This window comes from Aphelocoma coerulescens, chromosome 31 (genome assembly GCF_041296385.1).
Source record: "Aphelocoma coerulescens isolate FSJ_1873_10779 chromosome 31, UR_Acoe_1.0, whole genome shotgun sequence".
NCBI classification, from domain to species: Eukaryota; Metazoa; Chordata; class Aves; order Passeriformes; family Corvidae; genus Aphelocoma; species Aphelocoma coerulescens.
Window position 1 is genome coordinate 1,044,138 of NC_091044.1, and position 13,767 is coordinate 1,057,904.

General features: G+C 65.9%; 2 protein-coding genes across 2 annotated transcripts in view; both read right to left on the minus strand.

The window, feature by feature from the left end:
• Nucleotides 1-235: 235 nt before the first annotated feature.
• GNL3L (G protein nucleolar 3 like) lies at nt 236-7,063 on the minus strand. Its single transcript, XM_068998170.1, is given in 16 exon segments — nt 236-316; nt 406-577; nt 655-749; nt 822-952; nt 2,273-2,415; nt 2,764-2,941; nt 3,846-3,933; nt 4,705-4,849; nt 4,919-5,022; nt 5,123-5,249; nt 5,327-5,404; nt 5,669-5,749; nt 6,176-6,277; nt 6,674-6,711; nt 6,786-7,005; nt 7,007-7,063. Coding segments are annotated over 16 exon segments (1,812 nt in total). The 3' UTR covers nt 236-263.
• A 441-nt stretch (nt 7,064-7,504) lies between these two features.
• Nucleotides 7,505-13,767, minus strand: part of HUWE1 (HECT, UBA and WWE domain containing E3 ubiquitin protein ligase 1) — a 120,657-nt gene continuing 114,394 nt past the window's right edge. The window contains 5 exon segments of the mRNA XM_068998119.1: nt 7,505-7,665; nt 8,712-8,902; nt 10,985-11,166; nt 11,251-11,368; nt 12,588-12,693. Coding sequence (XP_068854220.1) covers nt 7,563-7,665; nt 8,712-8,902; nt 10,985-11,166; nt 11,251-11,368; nt 12,588-12,693 — 700 coding nt within the window. The 3' untranslated portion in view covers nt 7,505-7,562.

A 13,767-nucleotide genomic window follows, 5' to 3' on the forward strand; every position in this document is an offset into this window, starting at 1 on the left:
AGAAGGGTCCCCTCAAATTTGGGGGGTTCTACATCCCCACTCACCCTCCAAGCTGTGAGATGGGGTGAGACCACCCCAAAACCCCCACAGGGACATGGGGGACCCCCAAAAACCTCTATATTTCAACCTCCTGCTTGAGAGACCCCCCCCAAATCACACCGATAGCACCCCTGTCCCCCCAGCTCTTTCATTTCTAAAAGGTTTTTTTTAACCATTTCTCACTTAAACATAGTATTTTAATTTTTATTTTATCTGTAGATGCCTCAGAACTGCATGGCTGCCTCCAACGTCTCCGACAGCTTTGTGGCGATTTTCTCTGCGGGATGGGGGTGATCAGGAATTTTGGGGGGCGGGTCAGGGAGGCTTGGAGGGAGGGGGTCAGGAAAACGGGGTGTCTTCACTTACCTGCTCTTTTTTGTAGCTTTTTCCTCCTTTTTCTGGCTGCCTGCAGCCCCTGGCCCTGGAATAGAGGGGGGAGCGCAGCCACCTCCTCCAGGTTGGGGGCTCGGGGCACCGACTCCCCCCCAGTGCCCCCCGACTTCACCCGGGGCTTGAGCTCCACCGTCATTGTGCCGAGCTGGAGGGGGGGGGGGGTGTCAAACATTAACCCACTGCCCCCCAAAAAACCCCCCACCTCAGCAAATCCCTTCCCACCTCCAGGTCGCCGCTGTCGTCCTCCATGGCTTCTCCTTCCTCCTCCTCAGCGTTGCCCGGGGACAGCCCGAGGCCCGTCACCGTCACTGGGACAGCTGTGGGGGGGCCAGGTGAGCTTTGGGGGGGTCCCCGAGGGGTGAAGGGAGCGGGGCTCAGGTACTGCTCACCTGCCAGTGCCTCGGCATCGCCCCGTTCCAGAGCCTCCAGGTCCAGCGCCGGCCCCAGCGCCGGCAGGATTTGGGCCTCGAGCTGCACCCCCTGCGATTTGGGGGGGTGGGTGTAGTACGAGATCTTCCCGCTGCAGGAAAAAGGGGGGTCAGGGTGTGGGGAGACCCCTCCTGTCCCCAAAAACAGGGCTCAGGGTGTGGGGAGATCCTGCAGCCCCTCCAAAATGGGGTTATGGGGTGGAATGACCCCTCCTGTCCCCAAAAAAGGGGGTCAGGGTGTGGAGAGACCCCTCCTGTCCCCAAAAACAGGGCTCAGGGTGTGGGGAGATCCTGCAGCCCCTCCAAAATGGGGTCACAGGGGGTGGAATGACCTCTCCTGTCCACAAAAAGGGAGGTCAGGGTGTGGGGAGACCCCTCCTGTCCCCAAAAAGGGAGGTCAGGGTGTGGGAAGATCCTGCAGCCCCTCCAAAATGGGGTCACAGGGGGTGGAATGACCTCTCCTGTCCCCAAAAAAGGGGGTCAGGGTGTGGAGAGACCCCTCCTGTCCCCAAAAACAGGGCTCAGGGTGTGGGGAGATCCTGCAGCCCCTCCAAAATGGGGTCACAGGGGGTGGAATGACCCCTCCTGTCCCCAAAAAGGGAGGTCAGGCTGTGAGAAGACCCATCCTGACCCCAAAAAGGGAGACCAGGGTGGGGGGAGACCTTGTAGCCCCTCCAAAATGGGGTCACAGGGGGGTGGAAAGACCCCTCCTGTCCACAAAAATGAGTGTGGCGAGACCCCAAAGCCCCCTGAAAAGGGGGTGAGTGTACAAAGATTCCCACCAGCCCCCCATAAAGGGATATGCAAAAACACCTCCAAACCCTGAAAAAGGGGACTCAGGGTGTGGGGGAGACCCCACACCCCCAAAAAGGGGTCGCAGGGTCTGAAAAGACCCCTCTGGTCCACAACAAGGGGCTCAGAAACTGTGGGAAGACTCCTCCTATCCCCAAAAAAAGGGATCAGCTCATGGGGGTGAGCTGTAGCCCCCCCCCCCCCAAAATGGGGTTAGAGGGTGTGGAAAGACCCCTCATGCCCCCAAAATGGGGTTAGAGGGTGTGGAAAGACCCCTCATGCCCCCAAAATGGGGTCGTACGGTGTGGAAAGACCCCTCATGCCCCCAAAATGGGGTCCTACGGTGTGGAAAGACCCCTCATGCCCCCAAAATGGGGTCCTACGGTGTGGAGAGACCTCTCCTGTCTACAAAAAATGGGGCTGGGTTGAGCAGAGAACCCCTCCCATTCACAAAGAACAGGACCAGGGCGTAGGGGACCCCAGAAAAGGGGTGACAGTGTGGGAAGTCCCCTCCACCCACCCAAAAAGGGGGTCAGGGTGTGGAAACCCCTCATGGCCCACCCCAGAAAGAGAGTCAGAGTGTGGGGAGGCCCCCCCGAAATGTCCCCTCCCTCCCGCACCTGGTCCAGTCGCGCAGCAGGGCCACGGCGGCGGCGTGGGCGTCCGGCAGCCCCCCCGGCCGGAGCCGGCCCTGCCTCCGGGCCAGGTGGGCCAGGAACTGCAGGGGGTCAGCGCAGGGGGGGACCCCGTAGAGCTCGCTCAGCTGTGGGGGGGACACCGTGGGGTTGGGGGGGGGGGGGATGGACACACAGGGCACCCTCACCGTGCCCCCCCTCTGTGGCCAAAATGGGCTGAAAATGCCCAAAGCGGGGGAGGGTCCCCCTGAAATAACCTGTCTGCCCCGCTGTTATGGGGACAAGGGGTGCACCCCCATGTTGAGCCCCCCGTTGACCCCCCCCGTTGATCCCAGTTTTGGGGTTTGCCGAGTCCCCCCCAGGAGCTGACCACGAAATCTGCTGAGTCAGCTGGAAAAATAGGGTACCACCCTGCCCCTTGCCGTGGTGATGGGGGTCCCACCTACCCCCAGCCCCCCAGGGGGGTCCCCACGCACCTGCTGGGGGGGGCAGCGGCGCAGGACGGCGCAGGCGGGGGTCAGGGGGTCCCGCAGGCGCTGCGGGGCCAGGGCCCCCCTCAGGGGGGCGGCGGCCGGGGGGTCCCCCGAGTCCAGCACGACGCCCGGACAGTCCAGGAGCCGGATGTGCCGGTCCAGCTGCACGGCCTGCAGGCACCTGGGGGCAGGGGCAGCGTGCCACACCCACCTCACACCTGGGCATGGGCATGGTCTGTGTGCCACACCCACCTCACACCTGGAGGGGTCTGTGTGCCACACCCACCTCACACCTGGGCATGGGCATGGTCTGTGTGCCACACTCACCTCACACCTGGGTGGGGCAGTGTGCCACACCCACCTCACACCTGGGCATGGTCTGTGTGCCACACCCACCTCACACCTGGGCATGGTCTGTGTGCCACACCCACCTCACACCTGGGGGCTCTGTGTGCCACACCCACCTCACACCTGGGTGGGGCAGTGTGCCACACCCACCTCACACCTGGGCAGGGTCTGTGTGCCACACCCACCTCACACCTGGGCAGGGTCTGTGTGCCACACCCACCTCACACCTGGGCATGGGCATGGTCTGTGTGCCACACCCACCTCACACCTGGAGGGGTCTGTGTGCCACACCCACCTCACACCTGGGGGCTCTGTGTGCCACACCCACCTCACACCTGGGCATGGTCTGTGTGCCACACCCACCTCACACCTGGAGGGGTCTGTGTGCCACACCCACCTCACACCTGGGCAGGGTCTGTGTGCCACACCCACCTCACACCTGGGCATGGTCTGTGTGCCACACCCACCTCACACCTGGGGGCTCTGTGTGCCACACCCACCTCACACCTGGGTGGGGCAGTGTGCCACACCCACCTCACACCTGGGCATGGTCTGTGTGCCACACCCACCTCACACCTGGGCAGGGTCTGTGTGCCACACCCACCTCACACCTGGGCAGGGTCTGTGTGCCACACCCACCTCACACCTGGGCGGGGTCAGCCCAGGCTCCTCCCACCCAGCCCCCTCCCCCCAGCCCGGGCATGGTGACCCCAGCCCCACCCCTGGGCGGGGCTCACCTGGTGACCCCGGGCATGGCCCCCACCCCGCAGGCGCGGCTGCGCTTGAGGCTGTTGATGAGGCTGCTCTTGCCCACGTTGGGGTACCCTGGGAAGGGGAGAGGTTGGGACAGACCCCAAAATCTGCCCCCCGCTCACTCCCCACTTGACCCCCAGCCCTCCCTTCCACAGCCCCCCTCACCCATCACCCCCCTATTCACAGCCCCCCAAACCTCCCCCAGCCCCCCTCACCCACCACCTCAGCCCAGTTCCCCTATTTCAGGGCCTCCCCCATCCCTCCAGCCCCCCAACCGCCCCTAATGCCCCCCCAGCCCCACTCACCCATCATACCCCCTATTTCACAGCCCCCCACTCAACCCCAGCCCCCAAACCCCATCCCCCACCCCAGGCCCCCACTCAACCCTCAGCCCCCCAAACCCCATCCCCCACCCAACCCCCTTATTTCACAGCCCCCCACTCAATCCCCATCCCCCCCAAATCCCATCCCCCACCCTGGCCCCCCACTCAACCCCCACCCCCCCAAACCCCATCCCCCACCCTGGCCCCCCACTCAACCCCCATCCCCCCAACCCCATCCCCCACCCAACCCCCTTATTTCACAGCCCCCCACTCAACCCCCACCCCCCAAACCCCATCCCCCACCCCAGCCCCCCTATTGCACAGCCCCCCACTCAACCCCAGCCCCCCAAACCCCATCCCCCACTCAACCCCCTTATTTCACAGCCCCCCACTCAATCCCCACCCCCCCCAAACCCCATCCCCCACCCTGGCCCCCCACTCAACCCCAGCTCCCCAAACCCCATCCCCCACCCTGGCCCCCCCATTTCACAGCCCCCAACCCTCCCCCAGCCCCCCTCACCCACGACCCCCACGGTGATGGAGGTCTTGGCCCCCCCGCAGCGGCCGTAGTTGCTCAGGATGTGCAGGAGGCTCTCGGCGCCCACGCAGGCCCCCCCCGCCAGCACCTCCTCGGGGGCTGCGGCCGCCGGCACCCGGCTCTGCTTCTGTGGGGGCACGGGGGGGGTCACCGGGAGCCCTCCCCCAGCCCCCCTCCCCGGGCCCCCGGCACCCACCAGGTTCCGGCTCTGCTGCTGCGTGCACGCCTTGAAGGCCACGGTGGGGAACTCGGCCCGCAGGTGCTTCAGCCACGCGGCCACCACGTCCCGCGGCACCAGGTCTGGGGTGGGGGGGACACACACGGGGGTGTCCCCAGGGCTGCGGGGCCAGGGGAACCCGGGACCCCCGCCCACCCAGACCCACCCCCCCCCCCCCCTCACCGATCTTGTTAAGGACGAGCACGAGGCGCTGCTGGGGCCGCAGGGCCCCCTCGAGCCGGGGGCTGCGGCAGCCCTGGGGGTCGCGGGCGTCCAGCACCTCCAGCACCACATCAGACGCCGTCAGCACCTGCCAGAATCGGGGTTCAGCTGGGGGCAGAGACCCCCCCCCCAAAAATCCCCCCCCCCCAACCCTCCGGCACTGACCTTGCGCAGCTCCCGCCCGAACTGACGCAGAGACGCCTCGTCCTGGGGGGGCTGGGGGGGCTCCTCCTCCTCCTGCTCCTGGGGGCACCTGTGTCACGGGGACCCCCCTGGGGAACCCCCGCTCTCTGGGGGGACCCCCGCGCTCTGGGGAATCCCCCCTGTGTGAGGAACCCCCCCACCCTGCACTCTGGGGAGCCCCTTGTCCTGCAGGAGAGCCCCCCTCCCTCCCAGGGGGAGAAGCCCCTCGCTCTCAGGGGAACCCCCCCTCCTTGGGAAGCCCCCCGCTCCCCGGGGAGCCCCTCACCCGCCCCAGGGAGCCCCCCCAGGTGTTCCCAGTCCCACCTGGCTCTGGAAGCGCTGCTGTCGCCGCACAGCGTCCGCCAGCTGCGCGGCCAGGAGTGACCGCTGCTGCTCCTGCAGCGCCTGGGGGACACGCAGCGGTCAGACCCCAAACCCCCCCGGGGCCACGCTGACAGGGACGACCCCAAACAGCCCCCCCGAGTTCATCCTTGAGGGGAGACCTCGAAGCGCTGCCCTGGGGTCACAATGGGAGCAACACAAATCCTCCCGGGCTCAGATTGGGCAGGGACACCCCCAAAAAAACCCCGGGAAAACCCCGAGATCCGCCCCCGGGGTCACACCTGGGGGGCAGCCCCAAAATGCCCCCCCGGGGTCATACCTGGGGGACACCCCCAAAATGCCCCCACGGGGTCACACCCGGGGGACAGCCCCAAAATGCCCCCCTGGGGTCATACCTGGGGGACACCCCCAAAACGCCCCCCTGGGGTGTCACACCCCAAAATGCCCCCCCGGGGTCACACCCCAAAACGCCCCCCCCGCGTTCTTCACCCGTCCCTGCCGGCTCTTGCTCTGTTGCTGCACGTAGGCGGCGAAGCGGCCGAGCTGCGGCACCCCCGGGTCCTTCCTGACCCCGCCGCGCGTGCGCCGGGCCTGGGGACAGCGCGGGGGGGTCACACGTGGGGGGGTCACAGGGGTTTGGGGGGACACAGAGGGGGTGTCACACATGGGGGCGGGGGGGGGTCACACACGGGGGGATCGCAGGGGTTTGGGGGGAACACATGAGGGGGGTGTCACACATGGGGGGGTGTCACACACGGGGGAGGGGGGGTGTCACACATGAAGGGGTGTCACACACGGGGGCGGGGGGGGTCACACACGGGGGGATCACAGGGGTTTGGGGGGAACACACGAGGGGGGTGTCACACGGGGGCGGGGGTGTCACCGGGGCGGGGGGGGTCACACACGAGGGGGTGTCACACACGGGGGAAGGGCTGCACCCCCAAACCCGGCCGGTCCCCGCCGCCCCCGGGCCGGGTTGGGGCTCACCTGGACGCGCTTCTTCCGGGACGCCTCCACCTGCCGTCCTGCGGGGAGGGGCGGGGTGAGTCCGGGGGTCCCCTAAAGCCCCCGAGCCCTCCCGGTGCCTCCCCGAACTCACGGGACCGGGTCATGACTGCGGCTCCCCCACGCCGCCGCGGATCCCTGGCGCCTCCTAGTGACGTCACTTCCGGCGCACTGAAGTCATCGCACCGTGGCGGCAGCGTCCCTCCGTCGCCACACCCAACATGGCGACCAAGGCGACCAACCGCCACACTCAGGATGGAGACTCGCGCGCCAATGCCACACCCAAGATGGCGGCCATCATCTGGTGACCTCCCCCCGCCGTGCCACGTCCAAGATGGCGCCCGCCAGTGGCCGCCCTGCCACACCCGACATGGCCGCGACAGCGGCACGGCCACGCTCAAGATGGCGGACACCGGCACAACGCGCTTGCATCGCCACACCCAACATGGCGGACGCGCGCGAAGATGCCACCCCGCCACACCCAAGATGGCGGCCAGCCCCACCCCTCCCCCCCAAGAACGACCGGGACTGCCCTTACCAAGAGTGCACTTTTTTTATTCCTTTTTTTTTTTTTTTTAACTTTTTCTCTCAGTTTTGGGGTGGGGGAGGGGCTGAACTTCTTATTTATAATTTCAGGGGCTCCCCCCTTTCACCATCCCCGCCCCCCCCAGCCCCCAACACGGGGGGAGGGGGTGAGGGGGGAGGAGGGAACCCCCACCCTCCAACAGAGCAAAAACACCCCCCCAAACCGGGACCGGAGAAGAAAAAAAAAACAACCCCGAAAAAAACAAAACAAACCAAAAAAAGCCAACGGAACCAAAAAATATATATATATTTATAGAGCCCCTGCGGGGGGGTCGGGGCGGCCCCCCTAGGCCAGCCCGAAGCCCTCGGAGCACTCCTGGATGGCCAGCAGCAGCATGTGCCGCAGCTTCTCGTAGCTCTCGTAGGCCGGCAGGTCCAGCTGGTTGAAGCTGGGGACGCACCCGCGTCACTCGCGTGGCACCGGCCCCCCCTGCCCACCGTGCCCACCCTCGCCCGCCCCCGTGGCCGTGTCCCCCCCGGTCCTGCCCGTGTCCCTCTCCCGTTCCCGTGTCTCATCCCCGTGCCACCCCCCGAGCGCCGCTCCGTGTCCCCGTGTCCTCCTCACCTGTCCCCGGTGACTCGGCCCCACCTCACCCCTGCGTCCCCCCCCCCCCCCGTTCCCATCTCCGCGTCCTCCCGGTGCCACCTCCTGCTGTCCCCTCCCAACCCCTTCCCGTCCCCCTGTGCCAGGCGGAGGCCGAGTGTCCCCTGATGTCCCCTGGGTCTCTCCCCCCCCCCCCACCCCGTCCTTGTGTCCCTCCACGTCCCCATGTCCCCTCACCAGGAGTGTGCCAGGGGCAGGTGGTCGGTGTCCCCCCATGTCCCCCCCATGTCCCTGTGTCCCCCCCATGTCCCTCCTCTGTCTCTCCTGTGTCCCCTCCATGTCCCCGTGTCCCCCCCCATGTTTCCATGTCCCCATGTCCCTCCTCTGTCTCTCCCGTGTCCCCCCCTCTCCCCCTGTCCTGGTGTCCCTCCTGGGTCCCCTCACCAGGAGTGTGCCAGGGGCAGGTGGTCAGTGTCCCCCTCATGTCCCTGTGTCCCCCCATGTCCCTGTGTCCCCCTCATGTCCCTGTGTCCCCCCATGTCCCTGTGTCCCCCCATGTCCCTCCTCTGTCTCTCCTGTGTCCCCTCCATGTCCCCCTGTCCCCTCCATGTTCCCGTGTCCCCTCCACGTCTCTGTGTCCCCCCCATGTCCCTCCTCTGTCCCTCCTGTGTCCCCCCATGTCCCCGTGTACCCCCCATGTCCCCATGTCCCCGCCCGTCCCTGTGTCCCCCCCATGTCCCTCCTGTCTCTCCTGTGTCCCCCCCCACGTCCCTGTGTCCCCCCCATGTCCCTCCTGTGTCCCCCCATGTCCCCCCCATGTCCCCCCATGTCCCCGTGTCCCCCCATGTCCCCCCCATGTCCCTCCTGTGTCCCCCCCCCGTGTCCCCTCACCAGGTGTGTGCCGAGGGCAGCCGGTCCGTGGACCGGTCGTCGCGGTGGATCTGGAATTTCTGGATGCCGTTCATGCCCTCGAGGGCGGCGAATCCCTGCAGGGGCACCTTGGACGTGCCCGTCACGAACTGCAGGAACTTGGCGCGGTCGGCCTGGTCGAAGGAGCGCAGGGCGCGCCAGAACCACTGGATCTGGGGTGGGAGGGACGGGTCAGCCCCCGGGATCCCCCCAGAACACCCCCGAGGTCACCTGGAACACCCCCGGGATCCCCTGGAATACCCCTGAGATGCCCTGGAATGTCCCCGGAAACCCCTGGAACACCCACGGAATCCCCTGGAATCCCCTCGGGATCCCCAGAACACCCTTGGGATGCCCTGGAACACCCACAGAATCCCCCCAGAACACCCACAGGATCCCCTAGACTCCCCCCGGGATCCCTGGAACACCCCCGGGATCCCCTGGAACACCCATGGAATCCCCTGGAATCCCCTCGGGATCCCCCAGAACACCCATGGTATCCCCTGCAACACCCACAGAATCCCCTGGAATCCCCTCGGGATCCCCAGAACACCCTTGGGATGCCCTGGAACACCCACAGAATCCCCCAGACTCCCCCCGGGATCCCTGGAACACCCACGGAATCCCCTGGAATCCCCTCGGGATCCCCCAGAACACCCTTGAGATGCCCTGGAACACCCACAGAATCCCCTGGAATCCCCCAAAACACCCTTGGGATCCCCTGGAATGCCCCTGGAATCACTGTAATCCCCCTGGAATGCCCCCAGAATCCCCTGGAATGCCCCTGGAATGCCCCCAGAATCCCCTGGAACACCCTTGGGATGCCCTGGAATCCCCCAGAACACCCCTGGGATCCCTTGGAATCCCCCAGAATCCCCCAGAACACCCTTGGGATCCCCTGGAATGCCCCTGGAATTGCTGTAATCCCCCTGGAATGCCGCCAAGATCCCTGGGAATTCCCTGGAATCCCCCAGAATCCTCCTGGAATGCCCCCAGGATCCCCTTGAATCCCCTGGAATGCCCCCAGAATCCCCTGGAACACTCTTGAGATCCCCAGAAATGCCCCCAGGATCCCCTGGAATCCCCTGGAATGCCCCCAGAATCCCCTGGAATTGCTGTAATCCCCCTGGAATGCCCCCAGAATCCCCCTGGAATGACCCCGGAATCCCCTGAAACACCCTTGGGACCCCCAGGAATGCCCCCAGGACCCCCTGGAATGCCCCCAGAACCCCCTGGAACCCCCTGGAATGCCCCCAGAATCCCCCTGGAATGCCCCTGGAACACCCTTGGGACCCTCAGGAATGCCCCCAGGATCCCCTGGAATGCCCCCAGAACCCCCCGGAATGTCCCCAGAATCGCCCTGGAACCCCCTGGAATCCCCCCGGAATGCCCCCAGAATCCCCCCTGGAACGCCCCCCAGGACCCCCTGGAATCCCCCCTGGATCCCCCTGGAATCCCCCAGAACCCCCCGGAAGGCCCCCAGAATCCCCCTGGAATGCCCCCTGGAACCCCCTAGAATGCCCCCAGAACCCCCCGGAATGCCCCCCAGGACCCCCTGGAATGCCCCCAGAATCCCCTGGAATCCCCCTGGAATGCCCTCAGGATCCCCCGGAATCCCCTGGAATGCCCCTGGAATTGCTGTAATCCCCCTGGAATGCCCCCAGAATCCCCCTGGAATGCCCCCAGAATCCCCCTGGAATGACCCCGGAATCCCCTGAAACACCCTTGGGACCCCCAGGAACGCCCCCCAGGACCCCCTGGAATCCCCCCTGGATCCCCCTGGAATCCCCCAGAACCCCCCGGAATGCCCCCAGAATCCCCCTGGAATGCCCCCAGAATCCCCCTGGAATCCCCCCTGGAACCCCCTAGAATGCCCCCAGAACCCCCCGGAATGCCCCCAGAATCCCCCTGGAACACCCTTGGGACCCCCAGGAATGCCCCCAGGATCCCCCTGGAACACCCTTGGGACCCCCAGGAATGCCCCCAGGATCCCCTGGAATGCCCCCCAGAATTCCCCTGGAACCCCCTGGAACGCCCCCAGAACCCCCCGGAATCCCCCCAGAACCCCCTGGAACGCCCCCCCAGGACCCCCCAGGACCCCCTGGAACGCCCCCAGAACCCCCCGGAATGCCCCCAGAACCCCCTGGAATCCTCCGGAATGCCCCCAGAACCCCCTGGAACCCCCCGGAATGCCCCCAGAACCCCCTGGAACGCCCCCCCAGGACCCCCCAGGACCCCCCAGGACCCCGCCCCACCTGGATGGAGTTGCCCTGGTACTTGTGGTACTCGGTGTTGGCCTTGAGGTCGTCGATGTCGATGGTGGGCAGCCCCGAGATGAGCAGCTCCAGCTCCTGCTCCGTGAAGATGGAGATGAGGCGCTTGGGGATGATCTCGTAGAAGCCTTCCAGGAACGCCGCCAGCTGCTTCCGGATGGCGCCTGCGGGATTTGGGGGGGGTCAGGAAGGTCCTGGGAGCCCCCCCCGAGCCCCTCCCGAGCCCCCCCCCCGGCCCCGGCGCTCACCGGTCATGCGCATCTGGCACACGAGGTGCACGTACTCCTTCTTGTTCTCCTCCGTCACCAGCACGTTGGCCCCGTTGGGCTTCAGGTCCCGCACCTCGCACACCCCGAATTCCTGCACCTGGGGGGGCACAGGGGGTCAGCAGGGCGTGGGGGGATGTCCCTGAACCTCAAACACCCCAAATTCCTGATCCTGGGGGGGCACAGGGGGTCAGCAGGGCGTGGGGGGATGTCCCTGAACCTCAAACACCCCGAATTCCTGATCCTGGGGGGGCACAGGGGGTCAGCAGGGCGTGGGGGGACCTCCCTGAACCTCAAACACCCCGAATTCCTGATCCTGGGGGGCACAGGGGGTCAGCAGGGCGTGGGGGGATGTTCCTGAACCTCAAACACCCCAAATTCCTGCACCTGGGGGGAACAGGGGGTCATCCCTGAACTTTAAACACCCCGAATTCCTGCACCTGGGGGGGGCACAGGGGGTCAGCAGGGCGTGGGGGGATGTCCCTGAACCTCAAACACCCCAAATTCCTGATCCTGGGGGGGCACAGGGGGTCAGCAGGGCGTGGGGGGATGTTCCTGAACCTCAAAAACCCCCGAATTCCTGATCCTGGGGGGGCACAGGGGGTCAGCAGGGCATGGAGGGACCTCCCTGAACCTCAAACACCCCGAATTCCTGATCCTGGGGGGCACAGGGGGTCAGCAGGGCGTGGGGGGATGTCCCTGAACCTCAGACACCCCGAATTCCTGCACCTGGGGGGGCACAGGGGGTCAGCAGGGCATGGGGGGACCTCCCTGAACCTCAAACACCCCGAATCCCTGATCCTTGGGGGGACACAAAGGGGACATCCCTGAACCTCAAACACCCCAAATTCCTGCACCTGGGGGGGGCACAGGGGGTCAGCAGGGCATGGGGGGATGTCCCTGAACCTCAAACACCCCGAATTCCTGATCCTGGGGGGGCACAGGGGGTCAGTAGGGTGTGGGGGGATGTCCCTGAACCTCAAACACCCCGAATTCCTGATCCTGGGGTGTCACCGGGTCACAGAACAGGTCCCCAGGACACGAGGGTGTCACCCCTGGGGTGTGAGCAGTGAGGGGACACTCCAGGGACAGAGGGGACACCCCCAAACCAGGGGGACACCCCATGGACAGAGGGGACACCCCCAAACCAGGGGGACACCCCATGGACAGAAGGGACACCCCCAAACCAGGGGGACACCCCAGGAGGGGAGGGGCCCCTCCCTGGGACCTGGGACCCTCCTGGGCAGCAATGGGGGGCCCCCGGTGTTGGTTTTTGGGGGGTCCCCGTGCCCTTGGGGGGGTTCAGGGGGGGTCCCCACCTCGGTGCTGAAGGTGAGGTCGTAGCCCAGCGTGGAGACGTCGTTCTCCAGCAGGTACACGAGGCCCTGGTAGAAGTGATAGTCCTCGCTCTCCATGTCCGTGTACCTGGGGGGCAGCAGGGGCAGCGCCCCAAAAACGGGGTGAGATCCCCCGGGGAGCCCCAAAAATGGGGTGAGATCCCCCCGGGGAGCCCCAAAAACGGGGTGAGATCCCCCCGGGGAGCACCAAAAATGGGGTGAGACCACCTGGGGAGCACCAAAAATGGGGTGAGATCCCCCGGGGAGCACCAAAAATGGGGTCAGACCACCCTGGGAGCACCAAAAATGGGGTCAGACCACCCGGGGAGCACCAAAAACGGGGTGAGATCCCCCGGGGAGCACCAAAAATGGGGTCAGACCACCTGGGGAGCACCAAAAATGGGGTGAGATCCCACCAGGGAGCACCAAAAATGGGGTCAGACCCCACCAGGGAGCACCAAAAACGGGGTGAGACCACCCTGGGAGCCCCAAAAATGGGGTGAGATCCCCCGGGAGCCCCAAAAACGGGGTGAGATCCCCCGGGAAGCACCAAAAACGGGGTGAGACCACCTGGGGAGCACCAAAAACGGGGTCAGACCCTGCCAGGGAGCTCCAGCCCCCCGGACCCTCCCCGGTGGCCCCCTTACTGCACAGACTTGCCCAGGATGTGTTTGGAGAAGGAGCGCGTGAAGCAGCACTGCAGCACCCCACACCCCTCGGAGGGGACCCAGCACCCCATAACCGCCCCCTGCACCCCATAAATGGCTCCAGCACCCCATAAATGGCTCCAAACCTCCTGAAGGGGCTCTAGCACCCCATAAATGGCTCCAGCACCCCATAAGTGACTCCAAACCTCCTGAAGGGGCTCCAGCACCCCTCGGAAAAGGCTCCAGCACCCCATAAATGGCTCCAGCACCCCATAAATGGCTCCAAACCTCCTGAAGGGGCTCCAGCACCCCATAAATGGCTCCAGCACCCCATAAATGGCTCCAAACCTCCTGAAGCAGCTCCAGCACCCCTCGGAAGAGGCTCCAGCACCCCACAAACACAATCCCACACCCCTCTGAGGGTATCCAGCACCCTATAAATGGCTCCAGCACCCCATAACCGGCTCCAGCACCCCACAAACTCAGCCCCACACCCCTGTAAGCGTATCCAGCAC